This window comes from Dermochelys coriacea, chromosome 11, assembly GCF_009764565.3.
Source record: "Dermochelys coriacea isolate rDerCor1 chromosome 11, rDerCor1.pri.v4, whole genome shotgun sequence".
Taxonomy (NCBI): domain Eukaryota; kingdom Metazoa; phylum Chordata; order Testudines; family Dermochelyidae; genus Dermochelys; species Dermochelys coriacea.
The window spans coordinates 36342735-36368978 of NC_050078.2; the positions used below are offsets into that span (position 1 = coordinate 36342735).

Genomic DNA, 26244 nt, shown 5'->3' on the forward strand with positions numbered 1-26244 from the left:
GCTGCCCAGTTGCTCTCTGAAATCTCAGCTTTTACTATATGCAAATATAGCTGTTATTGTTGCAAAAAACAAAATAAAAACAAAAAACCTTCAAAATGTGAACTGAATGCAACTGAAGCAGTGACATCTGCCTGAATTTGCAGAATACATAGATACTAAGGTCAGAAGGGACCATTCTGATCATCTAGTCTGACCTCCTGCACAGCGCAGGCCACAGAATCTCACCCACTCACTCCTATGAAAAACCTCACCCATGTCTGAGCTATTCAAGTCCTTAAATCACGGTTTAAAGACTTCAAGGAGCAGAGAAGCCTCCCTCAAGTCACCCATGCCCCATGCTACAGAAGAAGGCGAAAAACCTCCAATCTGCCCTGGAGGAAAATTCCTTCCCGACCACAAATATGGCAATCAGCTAAACCCTGAGCGTATGGGCAAGATTCACCAGCCAGATACTACAGAAAATTCTTTCCTGGGTAACTCAGATCCCATCCATCTAATATCCCATCTCAAGGGATTAGGCCTATTTACCCTGAATATTTAAAGATCAATTACTTACCAATGAAATAGTAGCTCAAATGTATGAACTTCCCCATTCATCTGAGTAGGTGTTACAGCCCAATTATGATACTTTAAATGTCAATGTTGATAAATATTTAATTACTTATTAAAACATTAAAAAAATACTATGATGAGCTATACAATTTACTCTTAGTAACAGCTCATTTTGGGGCCATAAGTGGGTAGACTTGGGAGAGGACCATTGTTCCCTCTCCGCCACTCAAGAGTACCCAAGTCCAAGGTGTACAAATAGGACATTTGATTCCGTGAGGGAGCTGATCCCAGGAAGCATGCATGATCCTACTTTGAATATCTGCACAATCTATCAACATTAGCATCTCACTGTAGCATCTAAAGTGATAGACATTATACAAGGCAAACTTTTGAAGAGTTCCACTAACTCTACTTTTCCAATTCAACCCCTGGATGCCAGTCAGGTTACATAATACTGTTGACTTGAGCTAGTCATACCAGAAGATAATCAGCATCCTTACAGATATCCTGTTTCAGTGTTCCTCAAACAATTATTCTGGGACATCACTCAAAAATTAACTAAGTAAAAACTAGTTTTACACATGGTACTTTTTAAAAAACAAAATCAACAACTCTGAATATGAAAATAGGTATGCATAGATAAACCAGATCCAGTTATTTTTTCTTTGCTTATAAGTTTGAGACATTATTAATTATGGTAAGACAAAATTATTTCTCAGCATTTTCAATTTTGCTGAAAAATTTCATTTAATACAAGTAACCTCTATAAACTCCGTACAAGACAAGATTACTTTTTTCCTATATTCCATTGAAATGTTGTACATTGTGCTGTTACAGCAGAATGCACCACTAGATGTTTATATGCTATTAATCCAAAGCCTACTAATATTTGTGAACTATTAAAAGAAGGGACAGAGTGAATCTCACTCTTTGTGAAATATACAAAGATTAAATGTTCAAGAAATATTAAATTTTGTAAAATGTACCTTATCCATACTATGTTGTGAACCTCCTGTTAAGGTCTGTAAAAATTGGTTCTTCACATCTCCTGTGGAAGGTGCTGAGGATAGTTCAACAGCAGATTCCTCTTTTGATGGCTGGCTACTGATGGTATGTGGTTTACTGAATGACTGTGATCTTTTGATTGCTGATGAGACAGCAAGAGCAAACGGGGATGGCCTAGAACTGGAATATGGTTTTGGAACTGCAAAAGTTCTAAGAGTTCTTAAATTCAATGTTACTGGCTGACAGGAGGGAAAACTCGAAGGTTTAGCAGTTTTCAGAGAAGTAGAAGTGTCAATTTTTTTCTCATTATCAACCTTTTCTTCATCTAATTCAGCAGGGAAATTATATGTTTTATGTAAAGGAAAAAAAGTTTGATCTGATAATTTTTTTTCTCTCTCTGTACTCATAGCCTCTCTTTGAGTAGGACTTGTAGCAGCACTGACACTTCTGGCAATTGCAGATGTTACATAATGACCTGAAGCCCTTCTTTGCATCTGTAAATAAAAAGAACTAGGTTTCGTTGTAGGACTGAAAACACTTGGTTTTTCTTGAGTCTCAAGTGAAGAATTTGTGTTACCTGAGTTTAGCATCAATGGAGTTATGCCATTACCTATATTGGGTTTGGAAGCCTCTGTTTCTATGTGCTTGCTTTTAGTAGTAACCCCAAGTTCAGAAGTTGAGACACTGTCAGTAATTCTGTTAGTTCTGTGCACCTGATCATTCATTGCCGAAGTAGGTTCATATTTTAAACCAGACTCTGACTGACTTGTATTTTTTGAAACCCTAAGAATTTCAGTTTGCACTCCAAAGTCTTTTGAATTCTCTGACTGTGGGGACATTTCCAAGGTGACTCCAATCTGATCCTTAACGTCTGACATAGCATCTGACTCACCACCTTTCAATATTTCCAAAGATTTTGGAGGCACTATTTTATAAGTAGTCATTCCAATTTTGGGGATATATTCTCTTGTAATTTCATTAGAGGGTTTAGGTTTAGGTTTGAAGTCTTGTCTATAAAGTGGGTAACCTTTAATAGGAGAACTAATTGCACTTTTCGGAGCTCTCTCTGATGGGGTAAAACTACTATCATTCTCATATATATTACTTTGATTTTGTATGGGAATTGCTTTGTCATCTGCAGCTTCTTGTCTCTGATGGTTGAATTCTGTTGAAACTTCTACAGACTCTTGCATCTTGTTCATCAACTGTGAAGATGGACTGTCCATATCCAAATTCTGCATGTGGGCTACTCCTTTGAAGGTGGATGACTCATAATCTTGAAGGACAATCATTTCACTTAGTGTAGTCCTGCCAAAACTATTATCAGATGGAGTTGTCTGAATAGCAACATCCTGAGTTTTTACTATCTCCATGTTAGTTTGATTTAGCTTCTGATCTTGTATTCCTAGATTCACTTGAGGATTATCATCCTGATTTGTAGAGATGTCATTTTTATACTCTTGGCAGTTTGACAGTCTGTCAACTTCAAGCTTATTTTTTTCTCTGACATCTGCTGTATTAATTTCTCCCATCTTACGTTGATTTTCTTTTTCTCCGGTGGTTGCTGGAAGGAATCTTGTGTCACTATGATCTTTGAAAGAAAAAATATATTTCTCAACTAATATGAATATCAAACAGCCTGACTTTTTTGTTTAAATCATGAAGCCCGATATCCCCATTTTCTTTTACCATTAGAAATGATTCCTTAGAAATAATAAAAACTTTCCCTTATTATACCCTTTCAAGACACTAGAAAGATATTTTAGCTTGATTAGTACTGGTAATTTTTGCAATTTAATATTTTTTAAATGAAAAATACTTTAGTAATACTACCCACTGAGGCTGTTGGTGTCATGGATAGACCAGATGGCCAAGCCTATTTAGGGACCACTTAAGGTTTTGGGGCACGAAGGATGTCTTAATTTCATTCCATTATATACAAGGTATAGCTCATGGTCTACAAACTGGTTAGGACTATTCAAGATTATATCCTGCAATTCTTGTTTGGTCCCGTGTCTCTGCTGTTTGTGTACCTACTATATTTCTTCACATAAAAAGATGCGATTTGCCAGATGTTCCTAGCATTTCTGCACTGATGCAGTTAAAAATATTTGACCACCACAATTATTGCATACCTGTTTTTCCAGGAGTTTATATTAAAGTGGCCTGTCTTAAATTTTCGGGATATGAATCACATCTGAACCTTTCCAAAATTCACTTTAAAAACACATTACTATAAAATTAATTATCCTAAATTCAAATGATTTTTTTTAAAATAAATGTCTCTCCCTGATGTATTTTATGTGTATATTAAAAATAGCAGTTTACTAGTTTTAAATTTGAATTATAAATATGAAAAAACAAAGTAGATTGGATTAATATAAACACTCAATATGTATCTGAAGGAGTGCAACTATTTAAGATTATATATTGGCAAAATGTAATGTGTGTGTTTGTTACCCTACAAGGATAAAGTAATGGGTTCATGAAATCATGAAAGTAATGGGTACTAGGGGAATGAATGATCCATTTCTAGAACCGTAGAAGGGCCTTTGCTTCCTACAAAACAATGTATTTCCACAAACACAATGTCATAATGCAGTTTTGTAATTAAACTTCATTTTCCTCTCAGGCAGGATATTTGTGGTAAATTCAAAAATTAACATTAGAAACCATTATTGGGATATTCTACATTGTTCTAAACAATATAATGCAACAATGGATTACAATGGGAACAAGAAAAGTTTAATTTAATAGATTTTGTTCATAGTTCCACAGTCAGATTCATTAAATGATTTACAAATAACTTGCAACACAAACAAAACACAGTTTAACTGAGCATCATTTTGGTCGTTTCATTTTTTTTAAATCATCAAATAGTTAATGAATATTTGCAGGAACGCACCAATGCTGTCTTCACCAGATTCACAAAATGAGTTCATGACTGACAAGAGATCCTCTATGTTCACACACATGTGAGAAAATCTTTAACAGTTTCAGAAAATCAATAGTACTTCAGCAATCTCGGGTGCATAACTGGCAATTATTTCATCAAGTTCACAAAACCATTAATTTCATCCATTTAGTGCAACATTCACCACAAGTCTGGGGGCTTGTCTACACTATCCGTCGGATTGGCAGACGGCAATCAATCCAGCAAAGGTCAATTTATCGCATCTATACTAGACGTAATACATCAACCACTGAGTGCTCTCCCATCGACTCCGGTACTCCACAGAATGAGGAGCGCAAGCGGAGTTGATGGGAGAGCACCAGCCATCGACTTACCACAGTGAAGACACTGAGGTAAGTAGATCTAATTATGTCGACTTCAGCTACGCTATTCACGTAGCTGAAGTTGCTTATCTTAGATCAACCCTGCGCATTAGTGTAGACAAGCTCTGATTGTCTCTGATGGACCCATTATGGGCTGATAAATCAAAAGGGTGTAGCAGTCCTTCAGATCTTACACACACAATGAAACCACTATGGCCAACTTTTTTTATACTACACACATGAATGATGGATCCTCTTCTGTTTGTTAACAATAATCTAAAAGTAAAGTTTACTACATGTGTACTGGATAACTAAATCTTTGCATTAACACCTCAAAAACAAAATAAGCTCAAATTCAGGTTTACATCTAAACATGCTGGCAATAGCAACTTCCACAATTAAAAATAATCCAACTGACATGATTTAAGGAATTTAGTTTACCATCATTAGATGTTCTCATTCCTGAATGTTTCAAACAAGGTGCCTGTCATTTCATTTGACACTATTAACCTTGAAATACAACTTTTCATCATGCCAGCAAAGCCAGAAATAGCTAATCGGGGGATGAGAATTTTTTTTTTTGAATGTTTTGCTCTTCCAATACCTTTTGCCATCATCATCTTTTTTGAAAAAAAAAATCCTGTTGCTAGATTAGCAACATAATTCAGACCAATATAATTTCTCTTTTACAGAGATCATTTTTCCGCTGCACCTGTCTGCTTTAAATCTCTCATTCTGAAGGTTTAGCATAGAAGACACCATCTATCCAGCAGATTTATTCTAAACAGGATTTCCTTCAGAGCCTGTCAGTGCAATTTAATTGTCCAGAGAGTGCTATTAAGCAATGTACTGGGAAATCTAATTACAATCCTTGTGCTTTTGCAATGTAAAATAAAGGGTTTCTTTCTGTTTTGATTTTTTAAATTACAGCAACAATAGTGTCTTATTCATTCTGAAAGTGATTTCACAATGTCAGCCATAGATTGATGTCGTGAGACTCTGTAACCTAGGACTGGAACAATTTCTTCTATATTTGGAACAATTTTCAAGTATTAAGACACTACTGCATTTGAATGCGTGTGCATAAGTAGCTTCTATTTGTATCAAATTTCTGTACTTCATAAAGTGGTTTTAGATGCTTTTGACTATGAAAGTACTATTAACTTGGAAACAAAAATTCTTCTCAACTTTGGTTACAAATTTTTCTTATTTAGCAGAAAGTTAGTCAGAATAACTCACCATAATTTTTATTTGGATCCAATATTCCCAACTTCTTGTCATTTTCAAATGTAATTTGTTCACTGTCTATCTTGCTGTGTGGTCCTCTGCAAAACACAGCACAGTACATTATTTATGCTAATATCACTCATTTCAGTAAATACACAGAAAAGATACATGAGAACTGGCAACGTTCTCCAAAGACAGATGGAGAAAAATAATCAAATCTTTCTGACAAACACTGGAAAAATTCAACAGATATTATTAAAAACATTAAAGAGGAAATGCTGCTATGATACTTTACACACCACAGTGCATATGCAGTTTCTGTTTAGTGCAACGCTACGTGAATTTTTTTGTAAATTCTCTCCCCCAATTTATAGCCCCAAGTAACCTCTGCAAGTTGATGAGCACACAACTTCCAGTGAAACCACTCAAGAGGTGTTCAGGATCCCACAAGATCAGGCTCAAAACGTTAATTCTTTTGTTGAGGTAATTTTCTAGATGTTGTCCATCACATTGTATGTACAGTATGTTGCCGCAAAAGGGAAAAAACTGAACTCCATACATGAATACCTTGCGATCATAAAACCACAGAAGTTTGAATTTGTGCAGTGCATAATCCTTTCTTTAAAAAAGGACATAACATTTTCCTTACACTTTTGAGAACTATCCTAACATGAAGAACAAAAAAGAAATAGGAGCATGGCATATTACTATGCATGATATACATTTTGCAAGTATACATAATTCGTCTCTGCTCAAAACATAAGGCCCACAGACTCACAGAACTAAGAGCAGACCTGGGGCTACTCTAATACATAATAGACCAAACTGGCCCTCAATAGTCCTGAAAATTGGGGAGTTCAAGAAGTCCTAAAGCCACTTTGGCACTCCGCTCTCCTCAGATACACTAAGCAGAACTTTGGTACAGCGGAGAATCAGGCACGACGTTTGTCCATGTAGAACACAAGTTTTTTTTCCTCTTACCAAAAGTAATGGCAATGAGAAAACATGATATTTTGTTAGCTAAGAAGAAAATATAGTGTAGAGGACAGAGTAGAGATTTCTGAAAGGCCCTCTTGGCCCCAGACTGAAGAGACTAAAAAGAATGTGGAGATCGAAGTCAAAACTAGAATTGGTCAGGAATTTTTCAGCAAAAGTTCTTCCATCGGAAAATGCTGCTTTGTCAGAATCAAAATTTGTCATGGAAAAATACCAATTTCAACTAAACTTTCATCGGGACACGATTCTCAGGTGCAGGATGGAATTTCTGGTCAGAAAGAGACCCATTCCAAAATACCCAAAAGCCTGGTTGTTAGGCCACTCACCCAGGATGCGAGAGACCCAGGTTTCAGACCAGGAATTTAAACCTCTCTCATACCCCAGATGAGTAACTACCAGGCTACTGGCTCTTCTGGGTTGACTCCCTCTCTATTTCTCTGTTTTTTCCCCCCCACAAAAAGTGAAACAGGTTTTGGGTTCAATTTGATGTGGAAACGGAAACTTTTTGAAATCTTGAAAAGTTTAGTGGGATGGGAAAAATATGTCCTGCCCAGCAATCATCAAAACCCCTCACAGTATTTTGGAGGTGACTGCGTGCTACAAGTTCTCACAGATGTTCACTCCAATACAGCATTTAAAAAAAAAAAAGAGCAGCTTTTTTCCAATTTAAATTGGGCAGAATGGCCAACTTTCATCCCTTGGGGAACAGAGGAATAGTAGATTAAATGAATATTATGGAACTGCTCCAGCCAATCGGCTTTCATTTCCAGCAGGCACTACTTTATGTTAGAAGCCGGCTAAGTCAAGTAATTTATTATATAGGCTGAAGAGCAAAGTCAGACACTGAGGAGGTATCAGAAAGGGAAAAAATTCTAAAGAAAATTGAGATATTTACATCTTTCCTAAGTAAAAGGAGAAAGAGAATTAGCAGTGTTCTCTGAGGATAGATGGATAAAACCTGTGTGTAAAAGACAAAAACACAACAATGAATTAAAAAAACCCTGAGAATTATGACCATAAAAGTGGAGAGCATTTATCCAGTGAAGGCCAGTCTTCCTGTTCTCCCCAAAATTGTCAGCATAATATTGTAGTAGTCCTTTCTGTTGTGACAGCTAACTGACCTGATTTCTAGTTTCCACATTTTGTTCAATGAAGGTGACTGTTGCTTAAATAATAATTAATGACAGAACATTTTAATCTATTGTAATTTCTATTACTATGTGAAACCTGAACATAGCTGCCTTTTATTTATTAAGTGAGGAAAAGTGGCCCTAAACAGACTAGCCTGGAATGTTTATGTGGTTATTTTTTTAACCACATTTAACTATTGTGTAATGAATTTGTTATATTAGAAAATAAAGAAAATGAGAGTTTAGAAATATTAATCTCATGCCACTTTCTCATAAATCTCTATTCTGTTCTTTGCAATGAATAAGCATTCATGATTTTGTTTATTTTTGTTCTCCTCCTTTCTGTTAAAAAAAAAAAAAAAAAAAAAGAGTACTTACTTGCCATCTGTGCTCATATTTTCTTGTTTTTCTTCCTTGAAACTTTGAAAGTTATTTACAGAGTCACTGCCAGGAATTGAAGATGATGAAGCAGAATCATTTTTTTCAGTATCTAGTGGTACATCAGTAGAAATGAAGGAGGCAGAAACCTCTTGTGTCATAAGAGAGGTATCTGCACTTTCACTTTCCTCTTTGTGCTGTATATTCTTCTGTTCCTTTTCATTGATCTCCTCCAGGCTATATTCAGAGCAAATTCCAGCTGCACTCACAGAACAATCACCCAGAGTGTAAATATTAAAGGGACAAAGCACATATAAACATTTATAATTAAAGTAGTACATTGAAAAAAAATTTCTGAAAAGAAAAAAAAAATCACACAAAACATTAAAGTCTGACTCAAAATTTAAATTTCTACAGATTTACTATATAGTTCTTTCCTATTCAATTTGCCATATTTCTTTATATCTGTGAATGCTGCAGAAAAGCTTAATTTGTTTAAAATGAGTATTGAATTAATTTTTTAAATATCTGCAGTACTTAGCAATAAACATAGTACTAGAAAAATATCAATTATATGTTAATCAAATCTTATTTTTTTCTGATAAATCCATTTGTTATTCTTAAATTCAACTTTAAAAATATACAACTTTTTAGATCAAAAGTAGTATGCCCAGATGATTTAAGAACAGATAAGACCCAAACCTAGTCCCAATCATATCAGTGGGTGATTTGTCACTGATTGGCATGGGACCCACTAAAGAGTTATCAAAACTTAGCTGGAATACCTTGAATTTATCAAAATTTAGCTAAGAGTACTCTGATATTTAGCATATACAGTGGCTGCATATACTACAAACAGAATTCAACAAATATGTAATGTTACATGAAATGCATTTTAAAATATAACAGTACTTCAATTAAAATGTAACTTAACTAAAATGTGTAACTATCAACTTTGACCAAATACCATATAAAATACCATACAAGACATAATAAAATTTTCAAGGCTGGGGTGCCTAAAGTTAGGCTTCTAAATAAGGCTGTGCAAATAACTAATTTTCCATTTGCTGGCAGTTATTAAAAATGGGAGGGGGCAGAAATTGTTTCAGATCAACTCCAAACTGATTTTTTTAAAAAACATTTTGCAGCAAACCAAAAAGTCAGAATTGTTTCGTTTCGGGTCAAGCAAAAACCCTCATTTTGATTTTGGGCACTTTAATAAAGGAAATTGAAATTTGGAAATTAAGGCCTAGGTTTGCAAAACCATGGTGGCGTACTCCTTACACCCAATAGCCCAGTGCCCTAACCACCCAGCTACAGAGTTATTCGCACTGTCTCTTGCTGACCTGAAACATTTAAGTATTTCATAGCTAGTGGAACAGTTTCAACTGGAGAAACAGAGGGACCCATTCCCAAATATCCTGGTGCTTCGGGCTCTCACCTAGAATGTGGGAGACCTTAGTTCAATTCCCTGCTCCAAAGTGAGTATCCTAACCAGCAGGTGGCTGGGTGTAAGGGGAGCACCCAGCACCGCCACCATGTGAATCTAGACTGGCATTTCCAAAATTTCTTTTTGCTGAAACAATTCATAACACAATTTGGCTGACCTGAATCTGGATATTTCAGAAGAAAAAAAAAAGTTTCACCCAAAATTTTTTGCCCAGTTCTACTCCTAAATTCAAGATTAGTCACCTAAATTTTCAGAGGTGCTAAATGCCCTCCCTATAGGCCCACCGACTTCCTATCGCAAAGCTTTCTACAATTTGATGTCAATTAGTATTTTAAAAAATTAGTAAATAGACTTTACAATTAGCCTAGCAGTTTTGTTGCTGCTTGTACTGTTTGTTATTCAAAAGATGTTAGGCTACACCTTGGAAATTTAGGAAAACACTTGTGGAATAATTATTGCAGAATAGTTATTTTTGGTACAACTCCCCCACCCACACCTACCGCGCATGCGCACACACATTTATTTCAGAAATAACTATTCCAGAAAATGTACAACTATAGACAATCTCTAAATAAATGAAGGTTACAAGAATGGTGACAAAATAGCAGCTGGGAGCTAAGGGGAAAGTAACTAGCGATGGAAAAAGTGAATTTCAAGGATTCTGGCACATGCCTTTCTTAAAGATTAGGGAGAAATCACAAATTGCCCTTTCTCAACTAGTAGACTTACAAAAACACAGGCTGGACAGCATGTTAGCTAGTATTATTACAGAATTGTGTAAAGACTGAGAAAATCCAGAACAGCAGTTTAAATCGTAGCCTGAAACGATAAACTCAAAATTGGAAGCAGCAAAGTTTTGAGTAGTGTTAAAGGTTTCAGTTAATCCATAAAATGGTCACTGCAGAATTAACTCAAATTGTGGTTAAAAACTAATCATGAAGGCCAGACAAGCACATTCTGCTATTCTATTCTATAGGATTTTATACTGTCTTCATCTCTGTAATACCAGAGGGCTTTCCAGTAGCTTGTTAGTCACACTGTTTAACTTCTATCACATGTGGATTCTCCTCTCTCCAAAGAAAGAACGATGTATGAAGCGTAGCATTTTGTTTTGGTGGGGAATCTCTTGTTGGTGGCTTTTTTTAAAAAAAGCACTGCTACGTGTTTATATTAAACAAGGTAAAAGAAGTTATTCTTGCACATGGAACAAAAAAGGTGGTGAGATTTGTGATGGGCCTCATTTCTAGTAAGAATTTGTTCCACAGTTTTGGGCCAGCCTCCAAGAAAGTGCCATCGCCGGCACACATGAGCTTTACCCAGCAGGTAGAAAGCTCCAATTTGCCTGAGGAGCCGAGCTGTTGGGCATGGTCCTCATCCTGAAGGACGAGGCAATCTTTTAGATATGCTGGGCACCGGAAATTGAGCACCCTGAAGGTAAAGACTGAGACCTTGAATTTGACTAGATGGTCTATGGGAAGCTGGTTTAGAGGGCACAGGACAACATACTTATGGCAGCTCATGTTGCTGAGGAGACATTCTGCAGTGTTGTGCATTAGTTGGAGTTTTCTAAGGGTTGTTTCCTTGGGCTTCATACTCAAGTATATTGTCAATGTGTAGTCCAAATGCAAGTTGACAGAGTCGTGCATTAATCAAGACCAGGTTATCCACCAGGATGGGATGGAGTCTCCTAGCCACCCAGAGATATGTGAAATGCTGCTATATGAGAGCTTATCATCAGCAAGGAATTCAAGAGCACTCCTAAATTATAGACTGAACAGACTCAGTTTGTGGTGTGTACTTTGAAACAAAGGAGACCACACCATGAAAGCAAACTTAAGTGCTTTGCTCTGCCCATCAGCATCTCACACACACACACACACACACACACACACACACCCGTCTTTGCTCAGATTCAGTTTCAACTATTTTTTTTTTTTTTGGTTCCATGAGCTGAGCTCATCCAAGCACCGAGTCATCTTGGTAGTATTAAAATAGCTGTATGTATGTGTGACAAAGTTCCTCCTTTGCCTTGGAGGGTCCTATGCTTATTGGCAGATTTGCTTGCCTCAGAGATTCCCAGCGGCCCTCAGTTTGGCCTCTTTTGCTAGTGGCTCAAACCTGCCATCCACTCAGCTAAGCTCATCACTGGCCAGCCTGGGGAAATGGAGAACAATTCCCGCAATCTCTGTGTCCCACCTAGTGGGTTGGGAACAGGCCAGATCCCTTTCCAATTTAGACCTTCCCTTCTGGTGTTTCTCACAGACCAGGTTAACTCCTCCTGTGTCCGATCAGGAGTTGGGGGGATGGGGGGAACCCAGGCCCACCCTCTACACCGGGTTGCAGCCCAGGGCTCTGTGGATAGCAGCTGTCTACAATGTTCCCTGTATCAGCTGCGTGACAGCTACAACTCCCTAGGCTACTTCCCCATGGCCTTCCCCCAGCACTTCTTTATCCTCACTGCAGGATCTTTCTCCTGAAGCCTGATCACACTTGAACTCTTCAGTCCTCCCGCAGCATGCCTTCTCACTCATTACATGCCCCCCTACTAACTGATGAGGTCCTTTTTAAACCAGGTGTCCTGATTTAGGACTGTCCAGCCTGCCTGACAATTGATTCTAGAAAGTTCTTAATTGGTTCCAGGCGTCTTGATTAGCTTGCCTGTCTTAAGTGGTTCTAGCAGGTTCCTGATTGCTCTAGGGCAGCCCCTGCTCTGATCACTAAGGGAACAGGAAACTATTCATCCAGTGGCCAATATATTTGCCTTCTACCAGACTCCTGTACCCCACTAGTCTGGGTCTGTCACAGTAGTAAATAATAAATAGAGCTGTGTTATGTTTTCACAGTTACACCCATACGTTCCTGGTGGCTGAAGGATCAGTTCACGTTTTCTGACTTTGTTCCAAATGCCTGGTTTTCTAGATTTAATTTTGATCTGAAATTGAAGCCACCTCTCTTCTTTTTAATGAAACTGTTTGTATTTGTGTGTATGCGGTACACACGCTACGTCTACACTATAAGCTAGTGGTGGGATTCCTCTGCCGAACACATACCTGCAGTAGCTTGATGAGAGCTAGTGAGAGCTACAGGCACAGTAGCATGGGAAGCAGAAGCACGGCCGAGTCATGCTGAGTACATACCCTCTGGTTTCAAATCAGTTTGTGCTCAGCACAGCTCAGCTGTTTCTCCACTGTGCTGCCTGTGCTAGCAATGGTATGTTACAATTTATACTTGTGTTACTCTTGGGACAAGTATGTGTACATGTACAAAGTGTGTGTGTGTGTGTGTGTGTGTGTACACACACACACACACACACACACACACACGTACATGCACTAGGCATAAAAAATATATACTTTTTTTCCATTAAAGAGTCTCAGAAAACCAACAAGATTTAATACGTTATTCACCAGAGCAAACATTAGGCTATGATGTTTAAACAATGTTCCTTCCAAGCTATTAGCAGCCTACTGGGCTAAAAGGTACCTGAAGAGTTTTTAGTTGACAGATCAATGATCTTACAATGTAAATCTCCTTTGGAGACATTCCAGTCAAATGGGTCAATAAGAGTACCATTTAAATGGTATACAATAATAGTCTAACATCTTTTAGCAAGCTATTATGCTCCAAAGTGTCAGAGATGGAGAGTTACGTACTCTCATCATTCACCAATTATAGTCTATCACTCTTTTCAGTGCATTGGCTACTGACCTAATGGACATCAGGTTCCTTGGAGATTTTACTGAGTGTTATGTCAATAAGATTCCTACAATTTTTTCAAATTAAATTTCACGAGTAGCAAACATACAATAATTGTTAATTAACATGCGTATAGATATTTTACTCTTCTTTCCTAAACCACAAGACTCTAATGGAACTATGCATGTTAGGCTAGAAAAACGTTCAGAATGAAAACTAAAAACCATTATGGAGAGGAAGATGCATCTTTTTGTGGGTTTACAATGCAAAAATCATTCTAATTATCTTTCTTTTACATGTCTCTTCTAGTAGGTGTAATCCTTTAAAGCATTTTTCAGTCCAGACTGGGCTTTTCATAGAGAATATAAACTTCTGAAAATAGCAGTTTATAATGGAATTTTAGCATGTTTTAAAACTATACAGTGCACTGTCACTGTAATGAATAGCTAACAGAAGCACAAACACATTCTTTTACTTTCAGGAACAAAAAAAATTCCTTCAAGTGATCATTACATTGTGACCGGTATTATATGGTAAACCTGTTATGTACTGCTACTTTATTGAATGAGCAAATAAATTTAAGTGGCAGCCATTTTATATGATACAACGCAGAATACACATTAAGTCAAAACCTTAACTGAAAAAGGACAATGCTCAAAGTATTAGTGTTTCAGAAACATTACACCAAATGGATGGAACTACACCTCTACCCCAATATAACGCGGTCCTCAGGAGCTGAAAAATCCTATTGCGTTATAGGTGAAACGGCGTTATATCGAACCTGCTTTGGCCTCAAGCATTTCCGTTATTAATAGTTAATTCCCACTCCCTGACTGACACCCCTCAGAACCCCCGACCCATCCAACCCCCCCTGCTTCTTCTCCTCTGACTACCCCCTCCCGAGATCCCCCACCCCTAACCACCCCTCCCAAGTCCCCACCCCCCTATCTATGCCCCCCTACTCCTTGTCTCCTGATTGCCACCTCCAGAGACCTCCCTGTCCCTAATCATCCCCAGGACCCCACCCCCTACCCAACCACCCTGCTCCCTGTCCTCTGACTGCCCCGACCCCTATCCACATCTCCGTCTCCTGACAGGCCCCCTGTCCAACCCCCCCTGCTCCCTTGTCCCTGACCGCCCCCTGAGACCCTCTGCCTCTTATCCAACCCCTTGGCCCCAGTCGAGCAGCGTGTCAGAGTCAGACACTCTGATCCGCTGAAGCACGCGGCCCCGCCCCCCAGAGTGCTGCTTTACCGCATTATAGCCAAATTCGTGTTATATCGGGTCATGTTATATCGGGGTTTCTGGAATTGTTAAAACTGTTCTCAAATTTACACTAATACAGTATTATTATTAATTTATGTAGTTACCAAAATGTGCTACATAATTTTCAGATAAACACTAAAATAGGAATAGATGAAATCTGTGTCCTGTTAGAGGCAAATCCTACCCCCCATATCAGGGCGAGTAGCTGGGCTTCCCTCATGGGAACCACAGGCCATGGAACTGTAGCAGAGCTGCCTCTGTAGTTCAGTGGCATCCACTTAGAAAGTATTGACAAAAAACTCCATCATGCAACTTCTCCAACATCTGGATGGATTTTAATGGGGCTTAAAAACAAAAACATGACATAGAAGCACCAAAAGAAGCACCATTGGATGCTTCCCACTCAGGCGGCACAGTCCATATCTCAGTGCTCATACTGGGCCTGTTCCTAAGCCCACTGAAGTGAATTAGAGTCTTCCCATTGCCTTCAGTGGGCTTTGGATCAGGCCCACTCTTATACTTCTCTACAGCTTTTGACAGTCAACTGCAAGGTATTACTGACCAGTGGAAAACACTCAGGGGAATTAGAAGGCCCTTCCACTCCCATGAAAGGTGTTTGCTTTCCCATTTATTTAAGTGATGCAAAGATTTGGGACCCTCATAAACTAAACTCTAGATTTCTAGGAAGTGACAATATCAACAAATACTTTCTTCCACCTTCACTTTCCTAAAACATTTTGTTCCATCCTTATTTATAATGTTTTGGCCACGGTAATTCATGCATTCATCACCTCCAGTACGGATTACTGTAATTCACTATATCTGGGGTTGAAGTTGGAAACAATGCAGAGGGCTCCAACTTGTGTAGAATACAATAGCCTTATCAGTGCAACAGGCAATCTTGATCACATCAGCTCTTTGCACTACATCCTCTATTAGCTCACAATCTGCTTCTACTGCCAATTCAAGATTGTGTGGCACCATTGGACAAGACCCATCTATCCATGACCTGTGTAAACTGCTGCATTCCTCTAGGGCAGTGTGGCTAATAAAACCCAGAAAGAATGCATGAGAGCTAGAGTGAAAGCATTCTTGTTCAACAAGGCTCGACTGTGGAATGAGCTGCTAGAAGAGATTAGGCTAGCATGCTGCAATTTTTTAAAAAAAATTTTCATCATCACTTGAAAGGTATTTATATTTTACAAAAGTAAATACCACAAGCAGAGCTTCCTAGAACCTAAGAAGAACAAAGAACAGACTATTCCATAAAGCTGACAGATCTAATTCATCCTGCAGCACTCAGATACTACAGTGATGGGAAATGAAGAAAATCCTACATAGATCAAAACCCCCAAGACAGAAGCATATTACAGCTAAAGAAACAAGTCAGAGACACCAGACTTAATTCTTCATTTTAGAACTGAACTGTCTCATCTGTAACTGGAAACAAATTTAATAGGGAGAAAATTAGATATTTATACATGCTATCTACAAAGAAAAGTTTATGGTATGGTATAATTACAGCTGATTTTTGTTCCCTACAGTGGCTCTAGAAGTAGTGAAAACTTCAACACCACATGCGTTGTATATTGGTCTACTGTAAATTATCTATCCAAAATATCCTACAGAAAGATATTACAACCTACATTTAGAAGGCATTTCAGATGTATCAGGACAGCTAGCGTTACCAGAAAGGTTGCTTTCATCTGTCAGTTGCTGGACAGTGTTTTGTTCATGATTGGCTGCATCTAAGCAATAAGAGGCACATGATGGCACTGTGGCTCTGGTTACATCAACTTTATCGCCTAAAAAGCAGTTTAGGAATAAGAAGATTAATTAGCTTGATGTAATCTGCAGATTAAACAAAATAAAATTAGAATGACAGCAAACAAATTTCAAAGCAAATTAGTTATTTTTAAAAGGAACTTTAGCAAATAATTTGTGAAGTTGAGCTCCAGTAATACTCCAATTGTAATTCTTTTTATAAAAAACTACAATTTCTACTTGTTTAAATACCCTTATCCTCAAGCTAAATTTTCATTATGTCCTTAAGGCAGACTTCTTTTCTGCACCCATGATTTTTCAAATGCCAAAAAAAAACTCTTAGGTACAACTTAGGCCACCAAGACTTTTTAGTACCTAACGTACCTAGTGTGCACATAATTTATTCAGAAGTCTGAGTTACCTAAACTTCATCTGCAATTACTTGCTCAGGCAATTTGAGTTAAAAATTAGAGGCAGTGTCCAAACGACCTGGTCCATGATTTGCAAGATACCTTATTTGCCTGAATAAGTTTTTCGCTAAGAATTTTATTGCTCTCTTTATTACGCTTTATCATGTAGGCACAATATAATGGTATGTGACCTATGTCCATGTCTGCAACCATATTTCCTCAGGGTGTGATCTCAGATCACAAAACAAAACAGGGACAGAGTCTAGTGAGCACTTGTGATTCAATCAATTACAGGTTTCAGAGTAGCAGCCGTGTTAGTCTGTATTTGCAAAAAGAAAAGGAGTACTTGTAGCACCATAGAAACTAACAAATTTATTAGAGCATAAGCTTTTGTGAGCTACAGCTCACTTCATCGGATGCATTTGGTGGAAAAAACAGAGGAGAGATTTATATACACACACAGAGAACATGAAACAATGGGTTTATCATACACACTGTAAGGAGAGTGATCACTTAAGATAAGCCATCACCAGCAGCAGGGGGGGGAAAGAAGGAAAACCTTTCATGGTGACAAGCAAGGTAGGCCAATTCCAGCAGTTAACAAGAATATCAGAGGAACAGTGGGGGGTGGGGTGCAGGGGAGAAATACCATGGGGAAATAGTTTTACTTTGTGTAATGACTCATCCATTCCCAGTCTCTATTCAAGCCTAAGTTAATTGTATCCAGTTTGCAAATTAATTCCAATTCAGCAGTCTCTAGTTGGAGTCTGTTTTTGAAGCTTTTTTGTTGAAGGATAGCCACTCTTAGGTCTGTGATCGAGTGACCAGAGAGATTGAAGTGTTCTCCAACTGGTTTTTGAATGTTATAATTCTTGACGTCTGATTTGTGTCCATTCATTCTTTTACGTAGAGACTGTCCAGTTTGGCCAATGTACATGGCAGAGGAGCATTGCTGGCACATGATGGCATATATCACATTGGTAGATGCGCAGGTGAACGAGCCTCTGATAGTGTGGCTGATGTGATTAGGCCCTATGATGGTATCCCCTGAATAGATATGTGGACAGAGTTGGCAACGGGCTTTGTTGCAAGGATAGGTTCCTGGGTTAGTGGTTCTGTTGTGTGGTGTGTGGTTGCTGGTGAGTATTTGCTTCAGACTGGGGGGCTGTCTGTAAGCAAGGACTGGCCTGTCTCCCAAGACGTGTGAGAGTGATGGGTCGTCCTTCAGGATAGGTTGTAGATCCTTGATGATGCGTTGGAGAGGTTTTAGTTGGGGGCTGAAGGTGATGGCTAGTGGCGTTCTGTTGTTTTCTTTGTTGGGCCTGTCCTGTAGTAGGTGACTTCTGGGTACTCTTCTGGCTCTGTCAAATCTGTTTCTTCACTTCAGCAGGTGGGTATTGTAGTTGTAGGAATGCATGATAGAGATCTTGTAGGTGTTTGTCTCTGTCTGAGGGGTTGGAGCAAATGCAGTTATATCGTAGAGCTTGGCTGTAGACAATGGATCCAGTGGTATGATCTGGATGAAAGCTAGAGGCATGTAGGTAGGAATAGCGGTCAGTAGGTTTCCGATATAGGGTGGTGTTTATGTGACCATCGCTTATTAGCACCGTAGTGTCCAGAAAGTGAATCTCTTGTGTGGACTGGTCCAGGCTGAGGTTGATGGTGGGACGGAAATTGTTGAAATCATGGTGGAATTCCTCAAGAGCTTCTTTTCCATGGGTCCAGATGATGAAGATGTCATCAATGTAGCGCAAGTAAAGTAGGGGCATTAGGGGACGAGAGCTGAGGAAGCGTTGTTCTAAGTCAGCCATAAAAATGTTGGCATACTGTGGGGCCATACGGGTACCCATCGCAGTGCCGCTGATTTGAAGGTATACATTGTCACCAAGTGTGAAATAGTTATGGGTGAGGACAAAGTCACAAAGTTCAGCCACCAGGTTAGCCGTGACAGTATCGGGGATACTGTTCCTGACGGCTTGTAGTCCATCTTTGTGTGGAATGTTGGTGTAAAGGGCTTCTACATCCATAGTGGCTAGGATGGTGTTTTTAGGAAGATCACCAATGGATTGTAGTTTCCTCAGGAAGTCAGTGGTGTCTCGAAGATAGCTGGGAGTGCTGGTAACGAAGGGCCTGAGGAGGGAGTCTACATAGCCAGACAATCCTGCTGTCAGGGTGCCAATGCCTGAGATGATGGGGCGTCCAGGATTTCCAGGTTTATGGATCTTGGGTAGCAAATAGAATACCCCAGGTCGGGGTTCTAGGGGTGTGTGTCTGTGCGGATTTGTTCTTGTGCTTTTTCAGGGAGTTTCTTGAGCAAATGCTGTAGTTTCTTTTGGTAACTCTCAGTGGGATCAGAGGGTAATGGCTTGTAGAAAGTGGTGTTGGAGAGCTGCCTAGTAGCCTCTTGTTCATACTCCGACCTATTCATGATGACGACAGCACCTCCTTTGTCAGCCTTTTTGATTATGATGTCAGAGTTGTTTCTGAGGCTGTGGATGGCACAGTGTTCTGCATGGCTGAGGTTATGGGGTAAGCGATGCTGCTTTTCCACAATTTCAGCTCGTGCACGTCGGCAGAAGCACTCTATATAGAAATCCAGGCTGCTGTTTCGACCTTCAGGAGGAGTCCACCCAGAATCCTTCTTTTTGTAGTGTTGGCAGGAAGGTCTCTGTGGGTTAATATGTTGGTCAGAGGTGTGTTGGAAATATTCCTTGAGTCTGAGACGTCGAAAATAGGATTCTAGGTCACCACAGAACTGTATCATGTTTGTGGGGGTGGAGGGGCAAAAGGAGAGGCCCCGAGATAGGACAGATTACAATTACAGCTTTTTCATTCATCCACAGAACTACTCACATCACAACTTCCATCCAAGTTGATAACTGGTTTGTGACACATCTGGCTTTAAATATTGTTTGTATCCAAATACATTATGGGTTCTTCTAGGTTGGAAACTGAGTTTCCCCCTTGCCAAAGGCCTAAGATAACACATGGGTTTCTGTATAACTGGTGTGGTACACTAATGCTTTGCAGTCTAGATGGAACTCCCTAACCAGACCCATATAACCAGTTTAGCTCATCCTCCTGCTTATAGTTATCTGTACAGTAGAAAATCTCAAAGTTCAGCTCTTGTACTGCTAATAACACTCCATGTGTGTGTCCATAAGACATTTTATCCTCTGTTGAAACACAGGGAGCAGTTTTCCCAGAATGCACTGATACAAAAACATAGTCAACGTAGTACTTATGGTCATATAAGCAAGAATGATACTTGGTTATGTTTGGGGTTGGGCGGGGAAAGGGAAGTGAAGCGATGCATGGACATGACTCAACTGTGTCGTGTGCATCTGGGTCAGAAGAAGGTGTTCTTTTTTAAAAACTATTTCATGAATGTCTAAATATTCTAGAATACCCAGTAGGTATCTCTTTTTAAAATGTAACACATAATAACCAATACAAACATCAGGTGTTTGTTACTATATCATGCAAAAATAAAACTTTTGTACTTTAGAAAGCCATATAAATACTTACAGGATTGGTGTAGGGAAAAAACCCCCAAAAGTATCCAGGGGAAATCTCAAATTTAAATGATAGTTTAAGACAAATAAAATAATGGGCCTGAAACATCTGCAGCATGACCTTTTTACTATTTCTCTTTATTACCAGGCTTTTATTATGACTGTTCTTGACTATGCTTTAATAATATCTGGGAAGAACTACCTGTTGGAAACAGTACTTCTGCATCTCTTTCTTCCACAATACTTTCTACAGGGTTTGATTCTGTAAACTCTGATGCTGAAACAAAGTAAAGAAAATGTTAAAAAAGACAGCTTTCTTTTTAAATGCGATCCTTTATTTCTTTTACAGCGATATAAATATGAAACAAAACTTTTAACTTCGACCTTACAGATTAGTGTGTTTCTAAGGAATGAAGTGCTTTCGTCTTGCTGATCAAAGCTTGTTACAACCACACCTACAGTACTGTCAATTCCATGGTCTACACACATACACACACCCCTCTGTGCATTTCAACTGTTACAATATTACAGACCTTGAAATAGAACTGAAGTTTGATCCATGGACATTTTCCTCTAACACTGTACTGTTTTCATCTCTCTTTTTACCTAAACATATTCTTAAATAAATATTTGGCATGCATGCATAGTTTTACTTAAAGTTCAACCAATAGGGTGACATTTCTTTAACATTAATATTTAGCCTAGTATTACCAACTTTCCATTTCTGCCTACTTAAAAAGTAAAAATATTACCAGTTCTTTTACTGTTGTCACTTTGGTCTTGTGGTATTCTAGAGGGTGGGGAGGGCGCTTTGCGCTTAGTCCTTCTCAAAGAAGAGTTAACAGATGATGTGCCACTGAGCTGCAGAGAACCTGTTCTCACTATTCCTAGTCTCAACTGACCCTAAGGGGGGGGGAAAAATGAACAAGAGTATTCAGAGAAACTGCAAGAAAAGTCTGATTATTGAACTTCAAAAGTGATATTTATAATTTATACCTGAGATAACATAACAATCCTCATCCGCTATTAACCAAAATTCAAATAAACTTGTTAAGTTTCTAATAGTTGCTCTGAGCAATACTTTTAAACTATTCCCAAGGGGGGGAAATAATCAGAAAATGGTGGAGCAGGAAGTAAGGAGAATTATATCTTGTAGAGTGCTGGATATTCAAAAATGTACCACAACAGTGACAGTAAACAAAATTAGTTACCATAAATGTTATGAAGAGAGTAACCTGGAATCTCTCACACTTTAAAAAGCCCATTTCAGAAAACTCTGATGGGGAATGTTCCTAAATATGTTGTAATATGGTGTAAATATGGAACTAACACAACAAAATTTTAACAAATATTCTAACAAAAATAGGGATTTAGCTCTCTTCGCCAGTGTGCACACAATATAAAAGCATCAAAATACACAAAGGTATAGGGCATCTGAGGAGAACTTTTTAGTTTCTACATTATGTTGCTATGGCAGTCCTGTATGCATTTTAAAAAAAAACTATTCAATCTTCTTATCACTAGTTCAGCATCTCAAAAGATAGCTGCCATAATTTTGCCTGCCATTGTAACAGCTATTAGCCTGATACTGAAGTAACCTTGTAGTTCCACATCTCAGAGTGATTACTTTCAGGATCCCAGTGATAAAGAAATAGGTTTCATCCCTGGTCACAGATGCCCATTCCTGTGGCAATTTTGATCACTGTCACTTGTCTATTTGACAGCATAATAAAATCCAGCAATGACTTTCATTTTATGGTAGTAGAATCTACACTTGAGCCAGACCTGGGGGTCATCTTCAAAGGACTTTTGTTTGTGCTTCAGTTAAGCAGTCCACTTCATAAAGTGGAATATGAAGGAGCAGCACTGGAATAAACAGGCTCATAAATCTCTTTTACTTATCATCCCTCCATAATTCAAGAACCCATTGACAGCAGAACTCGTGACCTTGTCAATACCCATGGAGTAAGATAGCTTGATAAATGAAAGGTATCACCGAATAACAATCGTCATTTAAAATAAGATGACATTTGTTCAAAAAACAGGATTTAACGCCAACTTCAAATAAGTTTGTCACGGTACTATACACATGTAAAATTTTTTATTTGATAAATCTTTAAAAAGAGGCTTAGTGAATATCTTTAGGGGAAAATATGGTGCAAAGTTTGCTTCAGTATGCATGTGACACTGTTGTATGTGACACTGTTGACTGCTATTAAAAGGCATCCTAACAAAATGGCGATTATTGACATATTAGGACAGTGCCTCTTAGCTATTCACATGAAACAGCACAAGGTGCTCAGGCTGCCCTGAGGACAAGATGGGTTAGTCTTACATGGCATACCCCCACTAGATGTCCGTTACAAAGAGAACAGTAATCAATTGCTTTCAACGTCTATCAAGGAGAAGACAAAAAGTAACAGGCTTAATCCACCACAAGGAAAATTTAGGCTAGATATTAGTAAAAACTCTCTCACTAGGTTGCAGAACCTACATCATTGGAGATTTTAAAGAACACGGTGGATGAACACCTGTCAGAATGGTCTAGGCATACACAGTCCTACCTCAAACACAAGGAAGTAAATTAGATTTTTGAGATTTTTGATAAATCTTGAGGTCCCTTCCAACCCTAAATTACTATAATTCTATATGTGGCTTTAAGAAGTTATATAATGGGATGGGATACTGATGATGGATAGGGCCTTCTAGGCATGCAAATCAGCCTAGCAGGCAGCTGGATTTTGTGAAATATGATTAACATGCATGGAAATGAGGCCAAATAGGAGAGCATTCTGGAACAAATTCTGCTCTCATTTCTACCCACATAAATCTGGTTTTAAGGGAAATTTCTTAATTTCTTAATTGGAGTTCTTTGAGATGTGGACCCTATCTATAGTCCACTGTGGGTACACATGTGCTCCATGCACCTGAGACCAGAAGAATCCTGCATGCAATGTCTGTTGGTCTGTGCCAGCGTCCTTGCTCTCCTCATGCTCTGTAACTAGAGTATAAACGGCAGTGCAGAGCAACCGCCACTCCAGTTCCTTCTCTCTCATGAATCCAATTATGATCCTGAACAGAGGGGAAGGAGAACTGGTAGCAGAATACATATAGGGACCACACATCTAGAAGAACTCCAGTTACGATAAGGTAAGTAACTTCACTTTCTTCTTCGAGTACTGGTCCCTAAGTGTATTTCACTGTGGGCGACTGACAAGCACTACTCAAGAGGAGAGGCTCCGAGGAGGCAGGCAGTATAGAGGTTTGAAGGATTACTGCCCCAAAGGATGCATCATCGGTGGAGGCTTGAACTAAGGTGTAGTGTCTCATGAACATATGGATAGAACTCCATGTTGCTGCTTTGCAAACATCAAGAAGAGGTACTCTTGAATGAAAGCTACTGAAACTGCTGTCGCTCTGTTAGAATAAGATCTCGCTACATGCAGGTGAGGGAGATGCTCCAACTGATAAAGTGGTATACAGCAAGAGATCCACTTAGATATTCTCTGAGAGGATATGGCTTGTCCACTCACTCATTCCACTGTAGCAATGAACAATCTAGGTTACTTTCTGATTGGCTTTGTTCTTCGCAGGTAAAATGCTAATGCACGTCTCAGGTCAAGGGAATGAAGCCTCTTCTCCTCATTGGTGTCATAAGGCTTTGGGAAAAAAGACATAGATAAGCATATTGAGGGACTTCTGCTTTTATGTTTAGGAGAGCCTGTCTCCTGTTCTCATAAAAAGACCCCAGTGAAAGGTCTTTAGTTCTGCTCCATCCCACTCCTGAATCAAACGTCATGGTGCTAGGAGGCACACATCTCAACATCTCTGGATGATGTACAGAGGAGTGCCCTATCCCAGCTCTCATTTGGGTCTCATTGCACGCTCCATGAGGCATTTCCTAAGATGGAGTTCTCACATCTGTCAGGTTTGGGTAGGAGAGGAATGGCAAATACTGCACCTAACAAAATATGAGCTTCTCTGAGGCAGTAATGGCAGCGTTAGCCATCATAGCTGGGAAAAAAAAAAAAAAAAAAAAACAGCAGAGACAGGAGATGCAACTTTTAAATCTCATTAACCTGGGCATAATCTAAATCCTGTACTGAGGGTCAGGGAGACTCCTTGGGAGAACTAATCAACCACTATAGTGAATAAACTGTATAGACACTATATACAGTTAAAACTTTATAAAACTTTTGAAGTATTTACAGTTGAGGACAAAAGGCTCAGCTCTAGCACTGAGGTTCCATCTCAGGCTATGCAATGGTAAGAACGAGCTAGAGAGACAGTCCATCTGTACTGTCCCTTATATCCTCAGTACAGAGCATGAGGAGAGCAAGGGCACAAATATGGACCAATAAACACTGCTTCACAGATTCTTATGGTCTCAGGTGCATGGAACACATGAATACCCACAATGGAATACACACAGGGAACAGCCCTCAGAGATGAACCCTGACTTCAGTGGAGTTACCCAGGATTTCCACAGGAGTAAACTGGTAGAATTTGGCCCATTAGGATTAATCAAGTATTGATGCACTTGACATAGTGAAGAAAACTGGAAAATACAGAAGTTGTACAATCATTGTGGGTTACTTTACTTCCATGTGTCACCCTTTGTCTGTCTTTTCTGTCAGACTGCAAACTCTTTTGGGCAAGGACAGTTTCTTATTATATGTTTGTAAAGGGCCCAGTTCAATGGGGTCAACTCTTAAGTTTATGTCCTGCAGGAGCTAATACAAATAACGAATTATAATAGTCACTATCAATGCCCCAGGATGTACAGATTTTAAAGGAACCACTTTCTTACATGTCACAGAAACTTTTTTCCTTGAACTCCTCCCCAGTGGCTAAGAAAATGTTTTGTTGTAAACCAGTACTGCTTGAAAATCTGATTAGACAGTGGAATAATGTCTACTCTCCTCAGTAGATATTTTTTAAAAGTCTTTCCTTCACTGTTACATTCAATGAAGAAGCAAGAAAAGACCAAGACAGACTGTTACTTAATTTTACACGGTAAAGAAGAAAAATATTTTTCTCCTCTTCAAAACGACAAAACTTCTCAGCCAAATATAAGACAACATTTAGAACTTCTGTTAAACAGCGCTCTCTTGTGGTTTTTTCATGTTCATTGGAAATGAAAAGTATTGGGTACAGGATAATTAGACTAATGGTTCATTTGAGAATTTTTGTTTACGGGACTAGCACCAAATTCTAGGCCTATTTCTCATTCAGCAATTCATTTCATCTTTCTGGCATGCCAGTAGTCTAATTTTTTTTTTTTTTTTTTTTTAAAGAATGCCTTTTATTCCAGATTCAAAGCACAATGCAAAATACAAATATGAAGTGTTTTAATTTACACTGATGCTTTTAGCCTTGATCTTCAATTGGACTTCACAACTGACAATCTGTGCTTTACCAAGATATTACCCAATGCATTAATTTTCTCTTAAAATTTGTTGGAATGAATTCAGTATACACTCAGATAGCCTCTCTAATAATTTCATTCTAATGCATTACTATACAAGCAGACAATTTTATTAAGCTAAAACTTTAGTTTAACATCCTTGTGCTTCCTG

At 38.7% G+C, this 26244-nt stretch overlaps 1 protein-coding gene across 6 annotated transcripts in view; it reads right to left on the minus strand.

Annotated features, from left to right (window-relative positions):
- Positions 1-26244, minus strand: part of COBLL1 (cordon-bleu WH2 repeat protein like 1) — a 124262-nt gene that overhangs the window by 5926 nt on the left and 92092 nt on the right. For 5 of the 6 annotated variants that reach the window (XM_038422788.2, XM_043505214.1, XM_038422789.1 and 2 more), the window contains exons 8-13: positions 21418-21568; positions 20868-20942; positions 16623-16781; positions 8565-8823; positions 6073-6158; positions 1539-3148 (exon numbers count right to left, since the gene is read on the minus strand). In XM_038422788.2, coding sequence (XP_038278716.1) covers positions 1539-3148; positions 6073-6158; positions 8565-8823; positions 16623-16781; positions 20868-20942; positions 21418-21568 — 2340 coding nt within the window. The remainder of the gene's footprint in view (positions 1-1538; positions 3149-6072; positions 6159-8564; positions 8824-16622; positions 16782-20867; positions 20943-21417; positions 21569-26244) is intronic. The other variant, XM_043505215.1, reaches the window with a different exon arrangement.